The 20,049-nt window shown below is 45.8% G+C and overlaps 1 protein-coding gene across 10 annotated transcripts in view; it reads right to left on the bottom strand.

Moving 5' to 3' along the window:
* The window catches only part of Numa1 (nuclear mitotic apparatus protein 1), a 74,994-nt gene that overhangs the window by 28,422 nt on the left and 26,523 nt on the right, over positions 1-20,049 (bottom strand). For 4 of the 10 annotated variants that reach the window (XM_087558940.1, XM_087558972.1, XM_087558915.1 and 1 more), the window contains exons 2-3: positions 11,467-11,540; positions 3,386-3,471 (exon numbers count right to left, since the gene is read on the bottom strand). In XM_087558940.1, coding sequence (XP_087415066.1) covers positions 3,386-3,471; positions 11,467-11,508 — 128 coding nt within the window. In that variant the 5' untranslated portion in view covers positions 11,509-11,540. 10 annotated transcript variants of the gene reach the window in all.

Genomic DNA, 20,049 nt, shown 5'->3' with positions numbered 1-20,049 from the left:
AACAAGTCAAGGAAATTTATCTTTCCTTTTTCTTTTTTTTTTTTGGTTCTTTTTTTTTTTCGGAGCTGGGGACCGAACCCAGGGCCTTGCGCTTCCTAGGTAAGCGCTCTACCACTGAGCTAAATCCCCAGCCCCTATCTTTCCTTTTTCAAAATAAGCTTTTTTGTGTGTGTATGGGTGTTTTCCCTGCATGTATGCCTATGCACCCTGAGTGACTCGTGCCAGCTGAGACAGAAAAAAAAACATCAAATCCCCTGGAATTAGAGTTATAGGAATGTGAGCCGCCATGTGAGTGCTGAGAACTGAGCCCAGTTTCTTTGGAAGATCAACCAGACAAAGCTCTCACTCGCTGAGAAGTCTCTAACCCAGAAATTCAGTTTTTCAAAAGCAAAACATTCTGTATCTATTCTGAATTCAAAATAGCACACACTCACCCTAATGTATATTACAACACAAAGAGCATTTATTTATCTGGTTGCCTGTCTTTTAGTGATGGTAAAATTAAATAGTAGGGTAGGTATTGCCAGACTAATAGATTTATTCACCACTCCTGACAAATTTCAACCACTTTATTATTGCTTGAAAATAGTATTTTTAGTATACATATTTATATGTATATGTATATATAAAATATACATACATTAGATAGATAGATAGACAGACAGACAGACAGACATGGATGGACAGATGGATGTACGTACTTAAAGATTCATTTATTCTTTTTTTTTTTTTTTTTTTTTTTTTTGGAGCTGGGGACCGAACCCAGGGCCTTGCGCTTCCTAGGCAAGCGCTCTACCACTGAGCTAAATCCCCAGCCCCAAGATTCATTTATTCTTAAGTGCACTGATGTTTTGCCCACATGCATGTCTGTGTAAGGGTACCAGATCCCCTGGAACTGAGTTACAGATAGCTGTGAGCTGTCATGTGTGTGCTAGAAATTGAACCCTTGTCCTCTGGAAAAGCAACCAGAGCTCTTAACCTCTGAGCCATCTCTCTAGTCCAAAAATAAAATTTTTAAAGACTTATTTTATGTGATTATATATACGTGTGTAAGTGTATGAACAAATTTATGCAAGAGCATGTACCTGTGTGCAAATAGAGGTTAGGAGCAGCCTTGGATCCACAAAATTGAAGTTAAAGGCATTTGCAGGGCATCTGGGTTACATGAGTGCTGGGGTCTGTTCAACAAGTACCCTTACTGAACTCCCTCTCCTGCCCTCTGAATCTAACAGTTTTTAAGAAGCTGCAAACTGCTACTTTATAGGTGGTGTGTAACCTTGCCTGTGTGAGGCACCCTTGCAAAAGCAAAGAGCATCTACGTGCCATTGTGTGGCCACAAGAAAGGCTATAAACTAAAGCAACACCGAGACAATGAACAAAACCAGCACTCAGTGCTTTCTCCAGGATCCAAATAATGGGACGAGAAAAGAATTCCAAATCGAGGAAACAAATCGAGGGAGAAAGAATTAGCTAGGTTGCTGACAAAAGCTGGGGATGGGAGGAGACAGGGTCCCCACCGCTACCTCTCTTGGAGCTATGCCACCAGGCTGGCCTCCATCTCAGAGATCCACCTGCCTCTGCCCCAGAGCACTGGGACTAAAGGTGTGTGCCACCATGCCCTGTTTAAAGGTTTCTCCTCTTCTGTTTGTTATTCATACTCACCAGCAATTCTCCTGCTTCAGCTTCTCAAGCAGCTGGGATGACAGAACATGTCACCACACCTAGCTTAATAAATAGTCTTTACCATTAGGGTAAAGATTTTAGTCAGGCATGATAGCAAATGTCTATAATCCTAGCACCTGGGAGATCATTCAAGATCATTTTTTGATACATAGTCAGCTGGGGCTAGAGCTACATGAGACCCTGTCTCAAGGTGGTGAAGGGAGGAGAAAGAAGAGAGAAAGAACAAAAACCAAACCCAAAATACAAACAAACCAAGCCTCCACCATTTTGGATTTCCATCTGCTAGAAATGGAGAATCACTGAAGCACTACAGGCAGATGAAGTTTTCTTTAAAAAAAAAAAAAATTGGGTGGTGCATGTCTTTAACCAGCACTCTGGAAGCACAGTCGGGTGAAATCTGCGTTTGAGGGCAAACTGGTCTACAGAGCAAGTTCTAGGCCAGCCAGCAAACACAGGAAAACCCTCTCTGGAAAAAACAAAGGAGGGAGGAAAAGCGGGAAGGAAGAAAGGAGGAGGAAGAGGAAGGGGAGGGGGAGAAATAAGGGAGGAAGAGGAGGAAGAGGAAGAAGGGAGAGGGTGAGCAGGAGAAATAGTGGAGGAAGAGGAGGAAGAGAAGGGAGAAGAGAAGGGGAGGAAAAGGGGGAAGGAAGAAAGGAGGAGGAGAAGGGGGAGAAGGAGGAATAGGAGGAAGAAGAGGAGTAGGGGGTGTGGAGGGTGGCAGTGACCTGACATAAGTCAGCACCAAGGAGAAAAAGGAATTCAATGTATTGCTGAAATGTCCAGTAGCTGGGTAAGAAAGCGGAAGTATTTGGGCCACAGGTGCTTTCCTTCAAAGGAAAACAGGTCAGAACCAGAAGGTGCTTAAAACCCTGTAAGATATTCCTACTCCTAACACCAAATTTCATAACATAAAACCACTCAGGCGGGCTGGAGAGATGGCTCAGCGGTTAAGAGCACCCGACTGCTCTTCCAGAGGTCATGAGTTCAATTCCCAGCAACCACATGGTGGCTCACAACCATCTGTAAAGAGATCTGATGCCCTCTTCTGGTGTATCTGAAGACAGCTACAGTGTACTTATATATAATAAATAAATAAATCTTTTAAAAAAAAAAAAAAACAAAAAAAAAACCACTCAGGCCTTAGCCACTTAAACACATCTGGCTGGGCCAGTGAGAAGACTCAGTAGGCAAAGAGCAGTAGACACACAAGCCTGATAGCCCTAGAACCCTGAGTGGAGGAGAGAACCAACTCCTGAAAGTTATCCTCTGACCTCCCCATCAATGCTGTGGTACACAAGCATCCATATTCACACACACACACACACACACACACACACACACACACACACACACACACACACACACACACACCCCTTCTGTAATGAGATAGGAAGGCAGAAGTGAAAGAGGCTTACAAAAGACTACTTTTGAGAGAGGAAGATTGGAAATCCTTAGGGGTAGTCTCTTGGAATTGTGCCTTGAAGCACGAGAAGCTTTGAAGAGCCTTCTGTGCCAGTGTAAGGCTAGGACAAGACTAAAACCTCAGAGCCTAGAAAGGTAAGGTCAAGGTGGTCAAGGTGGTCATCTTTGAGCCCACTTACCCTTCTAATCTCCCAACCCCACCTGGTTTTCTGGTCAGAGCCCACCAAACATGTAGATGCAGTCCCCGCCACTGGCTGAGATTTGGAGAACACATACTCACATGCTGTTAATAATCTTGATGAAGATGCTGCAGTCCTGGAGCTGCAGCACTGTCTCCACTGGGTCAGCAACATGCAGACTGTTCACCTACGACCCAAACGAAATAGTCTGGTGAGATGACTTAAAATGCCAGGAGGGCACAGTTTACAGCATCCCCCAGATGCTGGCATCAACTAATACTCTAGCTTCCCCAGTGCTGGGGTTGCAAGTGCACTCTATACCAGACCTCCAAGATTCTTAATCTACACCCACTCATCCGCCAGTGAGTGTACCCATCCATACAGTCGCCTGAGACAAACCGAGTATCAGGTTTTCACCAGTAAGAGTCCGCTAGGAGAGTTCCCTGAGATCCTGGAGCACACTCAGTGCATGGGAAGACCTACGTCTAGCAACAAGACTTGGCAGGTAACTGCACCCACAAGGAGGAGACCAGGCCTCTCTTTCTGCTTTGTACTGACCTCCATTTGTGCATGTGTGTACTCATGAAACTAATAATCAAGTGTAAAACTAATAATTGTTTGCAAACACACACTTTAGTATGGAGGGAAGAAGAAGAAACAATGAAAGAACAAAATAAGTTGTTTTTAAAAAGAAGAACCCAGAAGGAAAAGTTCTCATTATGATCCAACTGCCTGTTCTTTTTAACACTACAAAATTCATCACGGGTCACACACAAATATTTAAAGTACACAAGATATTCAACAGCATTTACAGCTTCTATAGCAAAGTCCATAAGTTAATTCCACAGGCACCCGGGCTCATATTTACCTCTACCCCCTGCTAATTAACTACATCCCTAGCACAAAGAGGGGAAGAAGAGAAGGATCACTTAGAAATTAGGCTATTTCTAACAATTTCAGAAAGTGGTTATGTGAAACCAACTAGGATCTACTATTTATAAATGTGATCTTTAAAGAACACTAGTGAGATCCAGTCAGAGGGCTCAGTAGGTAAAGGAGCTTGCTGCCAAGCCTGACAATCTGAGTTCAATCTCCAGGTCCAACACAACAGAAAAAAAAACCAACTACTGTAAGCTGTCTTCTGACTCTAAACACACAGGCACTCATGCACATACAAAATAAATGTCTAAAAAATGTTTGAAGCTGTAGGTTAAGTCAGCACAGTAGAGGCTGGAGAGATGGCTCAGTGGTTAAGAGCTCCGACTGCTCTTCCAGAGGTCCTGAGTTCAATTCCCAACAACCACATGGTGGCTCACAACCATCTGTAATGGGATTTGAAACCTTCTTCTAGTGTGTCTGAAGACAGCTATAGTGTACTCACTCTACAGTGTACTCACATACGTAAAATAAATAAAAATCTTTAAAAAAAAAAGTCAGTACATGCCTATAATCTCAGCTTCTGGGAAGCTGAGAAAGAAGGATCACTGGCATTCAGGATAGCATGGGCTACGCAGCAGATCCTAGCTCTCATACACACACATCTTAAGGTCATAAAAGGCTGCTGAAGGGGATGGCAGCTCACCACATCTGTAAACTCCAGTCCTAGATAACCCGACATCCTATTCTGACCTCCTCAGGCACCAGGCAAACCTGTGGTGCAGACACATGCATACGGGCAAAAAACAAAAACTATACATATAAAAAGGAATTAAATTTTAAAAAATTAGGGGTTGGGGATTTAGCTCAGTGGTAGAGCACTTGCCTAGGAAGCGCAAGGCCCTGGGTTCGGTCCCCAGATCCGAAAAAAAGAACCAAAAAAAAAAAAAAAATTAAAATAGGGGTCTGGAAAAGATGGCTCAAAGGTGACTCTGGAGGACCTGAGTGACTCCCAGCACCCACCCACATCAGGCAGCTCACGTCAGGTCCAGAAGCCCCAGACCACCCGTCTCTGCCATCTCTTTCTCCCTAAGAGCAGTGCCTCAACAGAAAGATTATTATTGTGTAAATAAGCTTAAAGAATGGTTCCTGCTTACTAGAAAATCAGATCTTTTAAGATGTTTCTGTGGGCAAGAAACCACCATTAATTCTCCAAAAGTCTGGGAGAAAGCTGCAACCTCTGGTGAGGGTGCCTACTTCTGGAAAGCCTTATCAGTTCAGACCTCACCCTGATGACTGCCATAGAAAATCTGCTTGCTCATCTGCCATTTGCTCTCCTCTCTGATCCCAACCCTACAGATCGATGGCTGTGATGGTTTGAATTAACATGGCCCCACAGGACCATAGGGAGTTGCACTATTAAGAGGTGTGGTCTTTCTGGAGGAGGTGTGGCCTTACTGGAGGAAGTGTGTTTCAGTACTTCTTTTGCTGCTGCCTGTGGATCAAGATGTAGAATCTCAGCTTCTTCTCTAAAACCATGTCTGCCTGCGTGTCACCATGCTCTATGATAACAACGGACTAAATCTCTCAACTGCAACCAGCACCAATGAAATGTTTTCCTTTATAAGATTTGCTGTATTCATGGTGTCTCTTCACAGCAATAGAAATTCTAATGACCTTGGAAGTTGGTCCCCAATAAATCTTTCTTTCTGCCCACAGAGTGGTCTGGTTTCGTAGTTTCTCTGTGCCATCACTTACATTTGGTGCCTGAAACCTGGGAGGGACACTTAATCCTCCAGCAGATCCTGCCTCTCCAGGCTGAATCAAACTGCTGATTTCTGACCCTCCCAGGTCAGATCACTTCCGAGGGCTCCTGCCACCCACCATATTCAACCCCAAATTTCAAAGTGCACCTCTTCAGCTGTTTCCCCTTCACCTACTATAACCACTGACCTCTTCTGAGTCAGTAGAGCCGCCTGCTCTCCCTACTTGCTCATGGAGTCTAGCACAAAACTGTGCTGGTACCAGGCAGCCTCTCTAAACCTTTTTGGAAGTCCCATCGTGTGGAGGAGGGACATCCGCCACTGACCCTGAGCATCTCTGACACAGTCCACCCAGGACACAGGGTTGAAATTCTTATCAACACAGCAACACACACCCTCTGAATCCCTCCCGTTTCCTTGCTCCGGCCCTGACTGTCTCCCCACCTGTCTCCCAGTTCTCTCCTGGGGTTTGCTCTGTCCCCAACCATGACTTTTGTCTCTGCTAACTACATTTAACAAGCTTCTAAGAAGACGTTTTTAGATAAGGAACATGTTTGATGAATAAGGTTTATGAATCCCTAAGGTCCATTCAGGCTAGCAGAAACTGGTGCTATAGAGAGCTGGCCCCATCTCTAAACACTGGCAGTACTCTCGAGAGAGTGAGTCCTGCGCCTCCAGCAGACAGCACAGTGGAGCTGAGCCTGATGGGCCTGGTGAGCCGGTCCTGAGGGCATGTGTGTGGGAGAGCTGACATCGACACTCGTCTGTCATGGGTTGGCACAAGTGCAGAGGTGATGCCCCCTGCCCCTTGCCACCTCTGGCAGTCAGGATAGCTACCAACAGGGTCAGGAGCTTGGGAGAGCTAGCCTTGAACCTCACCTGGACAGCACAGAAAAGATGACTCTGGTCAGGGCTCATCAGGTGAGCCAACCCAAGGGCAAGAGCATGAAAGAGCTGGCCCTCACTCACTCATCTGGTGTGAGGTGATGTACGTACCCTTTGCTACCTGTGGCAGTTGGGAGAGCTGGCCCTAGGGTCATGAGAGTAAGAGTGCTAGCCCTGGTCCTTGCCTGCACAGCACAGTAAGGCTGGCCCTGGTTAAGGGGTGCAGGTGAGCCAGCCCTGAGGTGAAAACCTCGGGAGAGCTGACCTGCACTCTTCTGGCATGAGGTGGCACGAGTGCAGGAGTGATGCCCTCTCCTCCTTTCCCCATTAGCACCTGCAGTAGCTGGGAGAGCTGGCCCTGAGGTCGTGAGAGCAGGAGAGCTAGCTCTGCTCCTTTAGTGGCAGCAATCAAGAGACTGGGCCTTGCACCTCACCTGGGCAGCACAGTAAAACTGGCTCTGAAGGCATGGTGCCCGTGAGGTGGCCTCTGGGCATGATAGCAAAAGAGCTGTCCCTACCTCCTGCTGATGGTAGCACTGGGTGGCCAAGTGCTGGAGAGCTCACTCTGGCAGTGTGGAGAAGAGAAAGCCATTGGGCTGACCAGCTCTGCTACTGCTCAGGGCCAGATCCAGGGCTCTGAGATGGCCCACGGTAAATTCTATATCATCAGTAAATGGGTAGGGTGTCTTAAAGGGCCAGACCTGCTGCTCCAAAGCCGCAGGATCTCTATGACACAGGGCAACTACAGGAGTCCTGAAGAGGATCCAGTATCAATGGTGTCACAGAAGCTAGAGGTCTTGAATCCAACCAATGGAACATTTGCAAATGAAGATGTGTGGGAAAGGGCTGTACTGTGGGAACCCCATGACACAGTACAGCTTCCACGATAAGGTGGGTTTTATGCTTTGTTTTTGTTATTTTTGTTTTGTGTGTTTTTATTCAGAGGGAGGTTGCAAGGAGGAAAGGATATGAGGGGACAGGAAGATGAGTGAGACTGGGGTGCTTGATGGGAAACTCACCAAGAATCAATAAAAAGTTAAAAAAAAAAAAAATCAGGCCTTTTTCCTACAGCTAAGTCTCCTGCTGAGAGGGGCAAACTCAGACAGGTTTACCTTGATGAACAGCTTCATGTAAAGAAATGTAAACTCACAAAACAGATTTCAATGTAAAAATGTTGCTTTTTAATATTCTAGAAATAGCTTCCTTTATAAAAATGAGAACGTTTTATTCTGGGGTTATTTGCTGTAGGATAGAAAGCCATTCAAAGGGAAAGCAGTTGAGGCTCAGACAAACAGCACTGGTGACACACACCTTTAATCCCAGCACTTGTGAGACAGAGGCAGGTAGACCTCAAGTGAGTCTGAGGCCAACCTGGTCTACAGAGCGAGTTCTAAGACAGCCAGGGCTACACAGAGAACCCTGTCTTAAAAAACAAAATAAAAAAAGAAGCTGAGGTCTTCCATCCCTAGGCAGAGCACAAACATCAGTGAGGACACAGCTCACTGGGTAACTCAAGCATTGCTGGTCTGCAACAACTTACCCCACCTACTATTTACAAAGGAGTCCAAACTACACTTTAGGTAAAACAAAATATAAATCACCGAAATTTTAGAAGAAAAGATATATAACCTTTCACCAACAACACTCAGTACATTGATTTTCAGCATTTTTACGATTACCTTTATTTTTCTGAAAACAGTGCTGGCGACGGTAAACAGGCCTAGTGAATGCAGACAAACACCTAGCAGGAAGCTACACCTCTACAGAGCCTTGACAAAATTAGCTTTTGGAGGGGAGTTTCACATTTGCTTAATACTCAACTACAGTCTCAGCACTGACAAGGTTTTTCTCTTCTAGTCTTTCCCGGGAGATAATTATTTCACTTTTAAGATTTATTTATTATGTGCATGAATGTGTACCTCCATGACTTTATGTTTATCAAGTGTCCTCTGAGGTCAGAGGGCACCAGAGACCCTAGAACTGGGTTTCTAGGCAAACCACTAGGCCTGGTTCTCATTGCCAACACTGTTTCAAGAAGAAAAAAGTCATAAAAACGCTGAAAGTGAATTATTAAAATGTTGTTGGTGAAAGGTTTTATTTATTTTCAGTGATTTATATATTTATAAGCAAATTTATACGCTGCCTGATATTGTAGTAGGACTGAACTCTGGCCCTCTGTAATGCAGTGATTACTGTAACTGGTACTCTGGATAATTCTTTAAATGACAGCTTTAATTATCAAGTACATGCATGTGTTTTGTGTGTGATTGCATATGTGTGTGTATGTATATGGTGTGTGTGTGCATGTGCACACACGAATAGTACATGGTATATGTGTTAAGTCAGAGGACAACTTCTAATATCAATCCTCACCAACTTGGTTGAGAGTGAGTGTCTATTGTTATCCCTGTTCACAGCTACGTAGACCAAGCTGGCTGGATTTTGAGCTTTGGGAATTCTCACCCCTACCTCACACCTTGCCTCAGGTGCACTGGGATTAAAGACACAGGCTAACAGGCTTGACTTTACAAAGGTTCTGAGGACTCATGTTTATGCTTTATCTAGGAGCCATCTCTCCAGCTCTATTACCTGTATATTTTATACCATTTTTTCCTCACATAACAAAACCCTATTTCAAGCTGCTATCATAAAATTAATTCACGAGTGTTTTGCCTCTTGTACGTAGGTGCACGAGATGCATGCAATAGCTGAGACAAAAGACATTAAATCCCCTAGAACTGGAGTTACAGAAAGTTGTGAGTCACCATCTGACTGGTTGAGAACCAAACCGAGGTCCTCTGCAAGAGCAGCAGCAAATGCTTTTAACTGCTGAGCCATCTCTCCTCTTTCTATCCCTAATAATAAATCAACCTTTTTTTTAAAGCTAGTCTTCTATCTAGTCTAGAGTCACTTTGGGTGGTGTGAAGGCGGCCAGTGAACTCTACTCTCCTCTATCGGGAAAAGTCAACGAAGCAATTGCAGAAAAACCTGAGATCATCAACAAATCCTGCTATGAAAATGGCAGATCAAGAAAATGGAGCAACCTTTCAGAACTAAGTGAACTGAGTAATGAAACACGCTGAAAAACACATGAATTACACGGAGAACTGAACATGGCGTCCTAAATAAACCTGTGCAAAGCAACTTGCTCCAGTGTTGTCTTAAATTAATGGTAGGTAGGAGATTTTAAGTAACTTTTAGCAATACTGATAGAAAACTTAATACTGCTACTGGAAAAGTCTCCCTTCCTAACGGATGCAGATAATAAACACAGTGTACACCCTTCCTATATAACTGGAGACTAGGCAATTAAGTGAGAATATTCAAAAGATTTGAGAATATCTATTATAAAAAGTAGTTACAAAAATTCTGTATTGCTGGATAACAATGCTCTAAGTCTCGTGTAATATTGTAAATCATTTACATCCACTTCTGGATTTAGGGAAAGACTTAATTACCTTCCCACTCGGAACTCAGTGTGTATTGTACAGTGTCAGGTGAGGGACAATACTGTCTTCAATTTACAATACACTACATTTGGCTGCCACTATTTTTACTCAGTGAAGCAACAATAAGGGAACACATAAAATATCCACCTTCATTTTTAAAAAGGGGAGAAGGAAGAAACAGAGCAATGGGGGCAGACAGAAACATAATAAAGACAATGAGGAAGACATTGTTGTCCAAAGGTTAGGTCTTTGAAGACCAAAGCTCCTGCCAACGTGGACCATCAAGGTTAACAGTCACTCCTTTAGTCAGAAAAGTATGCAGCCTGGTGTGGTAGTGCCCTGGTGTGGTAGTGCCCTGGTGTGGTAGTGCCCACCTTTGATACCAGCACTTGAGGCAGAGGCAGAGGGGCAGAGGGGCAGAGGGGCAGAGGGGCAGAGGGGCAGAGGGGCAGAGAGGCAGAGGCAGAGGCAGAGGGGCAGAGGCAGAGGGGCAGAGGGGCAGAGGGGCAGAGGGGCAGAGAGGCAGAGGGGCAGAGGGGCAGAGAGGCAGAGAGGCAGAGGGGCAGAGGGGCAGAGGGGCAGAGGGGCAGAGAGGCAGAGAGGCAGAGAGGCAGAGAGGCAGAGAGGCAGAGAGGCAGAGAGGCAGAGGCAGAGGCAGAGGCAGAGGCAGAGGCAGAGGCAGGAAGAGCTTAGCTTCAGGCCAGGTAAGCCTAGCTACATAGTGAGACCATGTCACACACAAAAAAGAAAAGCACACAGAACAGATGAGACTGGGTTCGCACGCACAATGTCTCAATGTCCTGTTCCATGACCAAAAGGAATATCTGCGAGAAGCCTGCATTGAGCTATATGATATGCAGCAGTATCTTTATGAAAAGTTACCTGGTCTGCAAATGAGAAGACTTTACAGAGCTCTGGCTTATAGAATGCTTTTCTGCTGCATATCTTAGAAAGAAAGGAAAGGAAAGGAAAGGAGAGGAGAGGAGAGGAGAGGAGAGGAGAGGGGAGGGGAGGGGAGGGGAGGGGGGAGGGGAGGGGAGGGGAGGAGAGGAGAAAGAAAGAAAGAAAGAAAGAAAGAAAGGAAGAAAGGAAGGAAGGAAGGAAGAAAAGAAGAGAAGAGAAGAGAAGAGAAGAGAAGAGAAGAGAAGAGAAGAGAAGAGAAGAGAAGAGAAGAGAAGAGAAAAGAAAGCAAGCTAGCTAGCTACTTACCCAAGAGAGGAGAGTAGATGCGCGGGTGGCATGGAGTGTCATCTTTGTGATTCCAGCCAGTCACTCCAACCCACCTAGACCCAAGAGAAAAAGCATGGTTAATATATCGAGATCTCGGGGCTGGGGATTTAGCTCAGTGGTAGAGCGCTTACCTAGGAAGCGCAAGGCCCTGGGTTCGGTCCCCAGCTCCAAAAAAAAGAACCAAAAAAAAAAATATATATATCGAGATCTCTGGTCAATAAATACAAGAAAAGCAGCTCCATTTACCAGCTCTGAATACATCAACAAATCACTAGCACTCAATCCACTACCACAGCACAGAAATTTTGAGACTGCAAAGTACATGCATAAATTAGTCTAACGCTTAGATTGTCAGGGTTTACTGCAAAGAATCTTGTACTTAGCTAAATGCTCATCATCACCCAGTTATGGAAAACACAATATTCAAACTTGGTCTGTGTTCTGCTCTTTGGGACATGGTAGCCTTCAACAAGGAACAGTCATGGTTCTGAAAAACAACCAGGGTCTGAATACTGATACCATGAGACCATGATCATGTGACTTTAGACAATTAACATAACCTCTTTTCGACCACTTAATCTGCAAAGTGGATCCATACAAACCTTACCTTACCATAGTAACGCACAGTACCTGGCACATAGCAGTTAATCAACACATAAATTATTTCTGTTCTTAAATAAAAAGGTCAATTTCTGGTTCTGCTTTACAATCAAGTCCATGAACCTGGAGATCTTCCTGCCTCTGCCTTCCCACAACTGGGATTAGACAGACCATAGCACCAGCACCAGCAGGTACTGGAGATCTGAACTCAGGCTCACATACTTGGGCAGTAAGAACTTTACCCGCTGAGCCCAAGCACCCCCACCCCCAGGGAACATTTAATATAAGATCAGGCACTTGTCTCAGTATTCTTACCCCCAATTCCCTATGCCCCTGGGAACCTGCCATTTGCCTGCCAACAGATCAGACCCATGGGATCACAGACTTGGGTAAGTATTTCCCAATACTTCTTATCAACCCCCATAACTCCCACAACCTCCATGAACACAACTGTCGCCTCCTGCACAACTGCTCTCTAAGCCACTACTCTAGAAATATGAGCAAGAATGGAAAGGCTTTTCACATGTACAGTCCTACAAATATTACGTCTATAAAAAGTAAGGTCAGGGGTTGGGGATTTAGCTCAGTGGTAGAGCACTTGCCTAGCAACCGCAAGGCCCTGGGTTCAGTCCCCAGCTCTGAAAAAAAGAAAAAAAGGAAAAAAAAAAAAAAAGTAAGGTCAGCAGAACCAACAGCTGCTAAGTACTTTCCGAACACAAAGTACTGGGAATAAAAAAGACCATTTTGTGACAATAAGGCACTAAGTCAAGTAATAAAGAAGAGATCCATACTCTGGTAATATACTTCCCATCATGCCTTGGAACCTCCTATCCAAGTGTGCTCTACTCATCAAACAACCAAGAAAGTCTTTTCCTAGTCTACTTGTTTTTCCTGTTCTGGAAGCTACATGGGAAACAGAAGACAGTGACATCATTGCCTTTGAGGGTTTTTTTTTTTTAGAAGGGTATAAAATTAAACACACCTAAGTCACTAATAAAAGAAAATAATTAAATGTTAACTCTAAGTAAATACTAATTATAACTAACTACTTCCTGACCCTGCAAACCCCAATGTAATAACTATCAGCTGTCTTATCAGTGACACAGACTGAGAAATGAGCCAATTTCTGTAGTCTTTGGGCACAGGTAAGGTTTCCTCAGAAGGGCAGATATGTGTTCCTCAGTACTGGATGATTTCCTTGTGCCTGTCTGTGGGCATGGACTGACTGCCCAGCCCTTGGGACCAGTCCACGATGATCTCAACCAGTGCACTGAAATTAGGCTTTGTGTGTGTGTAGCTGGCCAGCCTATAGCTTGAGAGACCACACTTAGCCTGTAGGATGAAGTTGGCAATAGTCAACAGCTCAGACTGGGGTGTTCAGGTTGGAGTTTTTACAGCTGTGTGAAATGCTTATCTAACTGTGTAAGGTCCTGGGTCCAGTTCCCAGAACTGGAGGGGAAAAGTCTTTGCAGTCTTCAGTAACAAGCCAAATGTAGCTTAGACCTCCTCGGTAATCCCCACTACTCAGAATTTCACCCACAACAGGAAATAAATCTTCCCTACTCAAAGATTCTACAGCTATGCTGCTAAAAATCACCTGAGGCCTAAGCAACCTCTTTCTTTCATCTCAGGCAAAATTTACAAAACCCCTGGTGTCCTCCCCAGAAAAACCTACCTAAAAATAGTTCACTGCTCAAAAAATCTTGCATTAAGGTCAAATGAGTTTTTCTGAGATCCTCAGGTACAGAAATTAGGAATCCAATACTCAACACTAGAAACTTCTGAAAGATCTTGTCATCAAGGGTCACAAAGAGCACTTCCTCAAGACACCAGAGTGCAGCTTTAGGAAGACATGGCCACAGGTAATGCTGGCTTCTGTAACTGATTGAAACCAATGGCAGACAGTGCTCAGTACTGGGACTGTCGCTTTAAGAGGACTTCGGCATAGCAGCCAAGGGCTCTCAGCCAGAGCACCATCCTCTCCACCCTCCCCCTGAAATTTGAGGCAGGCCCCACCCAGAAGACTGGGTGATGGTGATGGAAAAACAGATTCCCTGCAATGGTAGCCTTCTGTGAGCCATTTCACACAAAGATCTGAGACCCACCCCAACTCACTCTGACCAGGCATGTACACACTCACTGAAAAACAAGAACAACAAAATCCAGATGGTATGCCAGGACCCTGAACCTCCGAGTTCCCGCATACTTGACTCTTTGAAAATGAAATGTACCCACAATCCAAAGGTGATAAAGGACCCTCTCTTTTCCCCATTCCAAGGAAGACAGAAAAGCAGTGACCTTGCATATTTATTGTCCCCTCTGTCCTCTTTACACTTTCCAAGCTGCCATTACATAATTCCCTATATCATGACCAATTTCCACACTTAGAGAATATCCTCTATAAACCGGGTAGTAGTGGTGCACACCTTTAATCCCAGCAGTCAGGGGGCAGAGGCAGGGGGATCTCTGTAAGTTAGAGGCCAGCCTGGTCTACAGACTAAATTCCAGGACAGCTAAGGGTTACACAGAGAAATTTTTGTCTCAAAAAACGAAGGAAGGCAGGCAGGCAGGCAGGCACAAAAGATGTTAGGACAAGGAGAGTGACATCAAGAATCCACTGCCATCAGTGCACACACTGTGGATCGGAAGGGGTTAAGACCAGTCATGGTTTCCTATGAGGGCTGAGGCAATGTAAACCACCTGCTAGATGCAAGAGCCAGGCCAGAGACAGGGTCAGGTTGCTCAGCTCTGGGGTCTCTTCTGAAAACAATTGTAGTTGTAGGTGATATGCCAGAGGGTCTGTGAGGCAGCTGAACTCCTTCCTCCCATATTCCACTGCTTAGTCTGGGCTCCAGCTCCCTCTTAACAGCTAACCGCCTGAACACCACCACCTCACCTCAAGATAACACCAAAGTGAACTTTGGTCTTAGCTACTAACCTGTTTGAACTCTCAACTTAGGAGCCCCTGCCAGCACCAAACCCTCATTCTTTTATTGCTCCTACTCCCAGAGTTTTAGGGCCATACGGGCTTCCACCTCAAGGTATCAGTCCTCAAATTCACCCCAGGCCCAACTCAAAGATTCCAAAGGTATAGGGACTCACAGGTAAGAAAATGGCCGCCGCATCTGTACACCGGAGCTCAGGAAAAACCTAACCATCACTTAACCTGCTCCGGCTGTGAAAATTCCAGGCTCTTGCACCACTCCCTAAAATAGATACCCTCTCCTTCACCTGAGCAACTTCTGCTCTGGTGGACTGAACACTGATGTTGGGAGTTCCTCTGGGAGGCATATATCAAGAAACGCAGGCAAACAATCTGTGTCTTGGCTCTTACCTGGTGTGCTACCTTGATAAAATGTTTATTCACTATACACTGGAGGTGGAGACAGGAGGATTGCTTGTACCCAGTCTTAACAACAATAAAACCAGGTGTAGTGGTTCATACCCTCAGAAAGCAGAGGCAGGTACATCTTTGTTGAGTTTGAGGCCAGCTTGGTCCACACACCAACTTCCAGGCCAGTCAGAGTGACACAGTGATATCATTTCTCCAAAAAAAAAAAAAACCTACACAAACAAAAATAAAATCCCAAACAACAGGGGCTGGGGATTTAGCTCAGTGGTAGAGCGCTTACCTAGGAAGCGCAAGGCCCTGGGTTCGGTCCCCAGCTCCGAAAAAAAGAACCAAAAAAAAAAAAAAAAAAAAAATCCCAAACAACAAAAGGAACTGTCTTGCTGGTGTATCCTCTGGCTTAAAATAGGACTGAGTTGTTTTGGAATGGTTTTCCTTTAGTTTTTTTCAAAACAGGTTTCTCTGTATAGACCCGATTATCCTAAAACTCACTCACTCTGTAGACCAGGCTGGCCTCAAACTCAGAGATCTGCCTGCCTCTGCCTCCCAAGTGCAGGGATTGAAGGCATGCGCCACCACCATTCATACCAAAAGAAGAGAGAGAGAAAAAAAGCCAAGAAAAGTATTGTCTTTTCTCTGTTGTTGGGAAAAGCCCTGAGTAGGCTATGTGGACAAGTCAATTGTTTCTCAGCATTTCTGAACCCAGAAGCAAGTGAAATTACCGGATGAATTCTCTGCTTGCTCTAAGACACTTAGTCCCTCAGGCCTCTCCCTCTTCACACACACCACTCTCTCTGTAACCTAGATTTTTGACTCAAAGTCCTGAGAGTCTGGAAAAGAATGAAGAGACTTCAGGAAAACCCACATTCTGTTGTTTCTCGAAGGATGAGTACTAGTTGTCCTTGGTGACTCATACCTCTAGGGCACTTTGAAAGGCTGAGGCAGGAAGATGGCTCTGAGTTCTAGGGCAGGTAAGGTCTCATGATCAAGACCCTTGTCTCAAAAAAGGGGAGAAGGTAAATTGTTAGTTGATGACCCAAAAACCTCAGGAGGACTGAGAAACTGCCAAAAGTAAGGACGATAGGCACATGACATCTAGGAACTGGGAAACTCCTAACAAGACAGTCCAAACACTAACCCCCTTGAGTAGTCACAGCTTTGAGGCTGTACAGATCTGCAGATGTAATTTCCAGCCTTCAAAAGTTCCCTGCTCTGCCCTATAAACCCCAAGCCCTTCGTATCTCTGCAGTCTCCACTCCAGAGCGAGGCTGCTGCCTTTCACTGTTCTAACTAAAGGACAATCTGCTTCTGTTGAGGTTAGTCTCTATGTTCACATTACCGGGGTTAATCCAGAGCTAACAATACTGATACCTATTCCTTTTCCCCATTTTCTGTAAAGCCAAGATCTGAAAGATGCTAGCAGAAAGCTTGCAATCATGAACTAGACTGCGGCCTACAGGCAGATACTGTATAAAGTGCCCGCGCAAGCGCACATACGCAGCCCTCTGGGGCAGTTCATCAACACCTACCCTCAACCACTACATTCACACTCTAAGATCCCTGGCAGTTGACAAAAAGGACATGTTTTCATTGTCCAACACCGCAGAAACATCTAGGACCACACAAGGAAACAGGGAAGCCCTCTACTGGGCCGTATCTACAGCTCTAGGAAAGGCGCACGCATTACTCCCTCCAAACAAAAACACGCTGACATCTACGAAGGGAAAGAAAGGCGCCAACTCCCGGATGTTGGCAAGCTCTGCGGCCAGCGCCTGTTTCTCAGCGTTTACTTGCTCTCCCTTTCCTCTCCCTCCCCTTTAAGGATGGCGCAGCAAAGGGAGGTGAGAGGGATGAACCACCCCACCCTCTCGTCCATTTTTTGAACAAAAAAAAAAAAAACGGAGAAAGGGTGAGGGAGAAAAAGTCTTAGTGCTGGGGGGCCTTACCGGACTCCTAAAGCCAAACGTATCTACAGGTTTTAATCCGCCATTAGCATTTAAATCTTGAAAGGACAGGAGTAAGGGGGGGTCAATGGAAAGTAACCCCACACAAAAGAAAAGTTGTTGGGTTTCTTCTCAGTCCGCCAGGCAGAAGCAATCTTCCTGGCTGACAGCCAGAAATGCGTCACAGCCAGGAGTCTGCTTTCTTTAAAGGCACAGCGAGCTTCCGCGCGGTCTGGAGCAACAGCGCGAAGCCAAGAGCTCTGGGGGAGGGGGAACGCCTACCAGGAGGACCCAGGCGAAGCCTGCCCATGCCCTAAAAACTGAGCAGGACGTGTGGGGGCGGGGGGTTGGAGCTCAAGCTGGCAGGCTCCATAGCTGAAGGGAGCGCACACGCAGCAAGGGCTGGAGGCTGTGGTGTAAACACACAAAAGCGCACCCGCCGCGATCGGCCTCACCAACCTGAGATGGCCAGGACACTCCCCCTTCGCTGCTTTCCAGCAGGGCTTAAGGCAGCAGCAGTGATGGCCTGTCCACCAGAGACCAGCCCTATCCGGCAGGCCCAGAGCCGCCGAACCTACAGGCAGCCCCTGGCGGGAACCGCGCCCGGCACAGAAGAAGCCTGGAAGCCGAGCGCAGGGGAGCCGCACAACGCAGGCCTTTTACAGGGGCAGCTTCCTGCGGCGCCTGCGAGGGGGGGCGTGTCTGCAGGCACACACAACGCCGCCCGCCAGCTCTCCACCACACAAAGCGCAGGCCGCCTTCAACCTCGCTGTCTGCCCTAGGACCTGGCCACCCTAGCCCGTTCTCTGCGGGAAATCTCTTCAGCCCGTACCTTCTGCGTAGTAAGGCCAAGATGTCATGCTGTGTGCCTGCTCCTCCCACTCAGCCTTCTAAACAAACAGCCTAGGCAGTTTCTAGCCGCGGAGCGCAGGCCTCGCTGTCCTGTCCGGATAGCTGCGCTATTGTTGACTGGAATGGCCGCCAAAATCCCAGCTGTGCTGCTAGAACCTAATCCGCTGTTCCTCCGGGCATTTGTGGGGAGGGGCCGAGGGGCCAAGGCAGTTCTGAATATGGCAGGCACTGGCTGGAGCCCTCAACAGACTCAGGCACTGGGACTAATCATCCTGAGTCTGCTGCAACTACATGACTAAAAGAAATAATATCAGACTCAGACAAGACCAAGACAGCGTTGCCACCCACAGACAGCCACCCTACTGGACACCTGCTGGGATAGTTAAAAGGAAACCCCTCACTTTACACTTAGAAACATTTAATGAACTATGCGCAACATGTTGCTATTAAACATTGTTAAGAATTATACCCAACATCTGAGTTAGGGTTATATTCCCACAGATCAGAAATGGACTACAAGTTTTTATTCCAAGATGGCACATATTAACTCATATAAAAGAAGAAACTAAACAGTTTAGATGAGGGAAGGATTAGGAAAGCGAAGTGATATTTTAATCGGGATCTCCAAGCACAAAATCAAATGCTTCTGAGGAAAGGGAGAAGAAAGCAGCAAGGTGTGGTGGCAGGGAAAGAATAGGTGCCAAGGGTGAACTGCGGTCAAAATCAGAAAATCTTGAACGTCAAGGAATCAAATAAAGGGTTTAGGATGGTTTTAACAGAGAGTTGTGGTATGAACCAGATTAACCTGATAAATGGCTCTCTAGCAGCAACGTGAGTTATGAGGCTACCACATAGGTAGGAAAGGTGCTGAGGACACAGAAGGTAGAGTAAAAGAGAACAGTTAAAAAAGGAAGGCTAAGCATTGAGGAGAAAAAAGCTGACAAAAAGCTGGAGACTTAAACCCATCATGGTGCTGTGTGCTTATGGTCCTAGAAGTCATCAGTAGGCTGGGGCAGAAGGCCAGTCTGGTCTACTACTAGAGTTCCAGGTCAGCCAAGGCAAAGTAGCACCATATCTCAAACAAAACTAGGAGGAACTGTCAGAGAAGAAAGCATACGTGATTCAAATGTGACGAGGAGATGAGGGTCTGAAGAAGTAACAGGATATAACAGACAGTAGCCAATGCTTAAAGAACCTACTAACCTACTTCAAACCATGCTACGGACCTACTGTGCATCATTTCATTAGGCTTCAACACCTCTTTACGGTAAATTACCACTCAACTTTAAGTTGGCTTTTTTAAAAATTTATTATTTATGTGAATATACTGTAGCTGTCTTCAGACACACCAGAAGTGGGGTTGGGGATTTAGCTCAGTGGTGGAGCGCTTGCCTAGCAAGCGCAAGGCCCTGGGTTCGGTCCTCAGCTCCGGGGGGAAAAAAAGACAAAATAACAGACACACCAGAAGAGGGCATAGGATCCCATTACAGATGGTTGTGAACCCCCATGTGGTTGCTAGGAATTGAACTCAGGACCTCTGGAAGAGCAGTCAGCACTCTTAACCACTGAGCCATCTCTCCAGTCCTACCACTCAACTTTACACACGAGGAAACCAAGTCACAGAGTGACTATCTTATACACACATTATAAATCACTCGCAACTAACTACGTGACACTGGCAAGTATTCCTCAAATTCCTGGGTGAAAGCAGAACAAGTATTAACTCAGTAGCATTTGCCAGGTGCCCAACACACTGGCTTCCAGCACAGAAGGTGCTAGTGGATGTTTCACAAAGGTTGGTTTCTGTCACCAGTGTTC

This window comes from Rattus norvegicus, chromosome 1 (genome assembly GCF_021556685.1).
Source record: "Rattus norvegicus strain SHRSP/BbbUtx chromosome 1, alternate assembly SHRSP_T2T, whole genome shotgun sequence".
NCBI lineage: Eukaryota > Metazoa > Chordata > Mammalia > Rodentia > Muridae > Rattus > Rattus norvegicus.
Note: the sequence above shows the minus strand (reverse complement) of the source record. Positions and strands in the feature narration are given on the sequence as shown.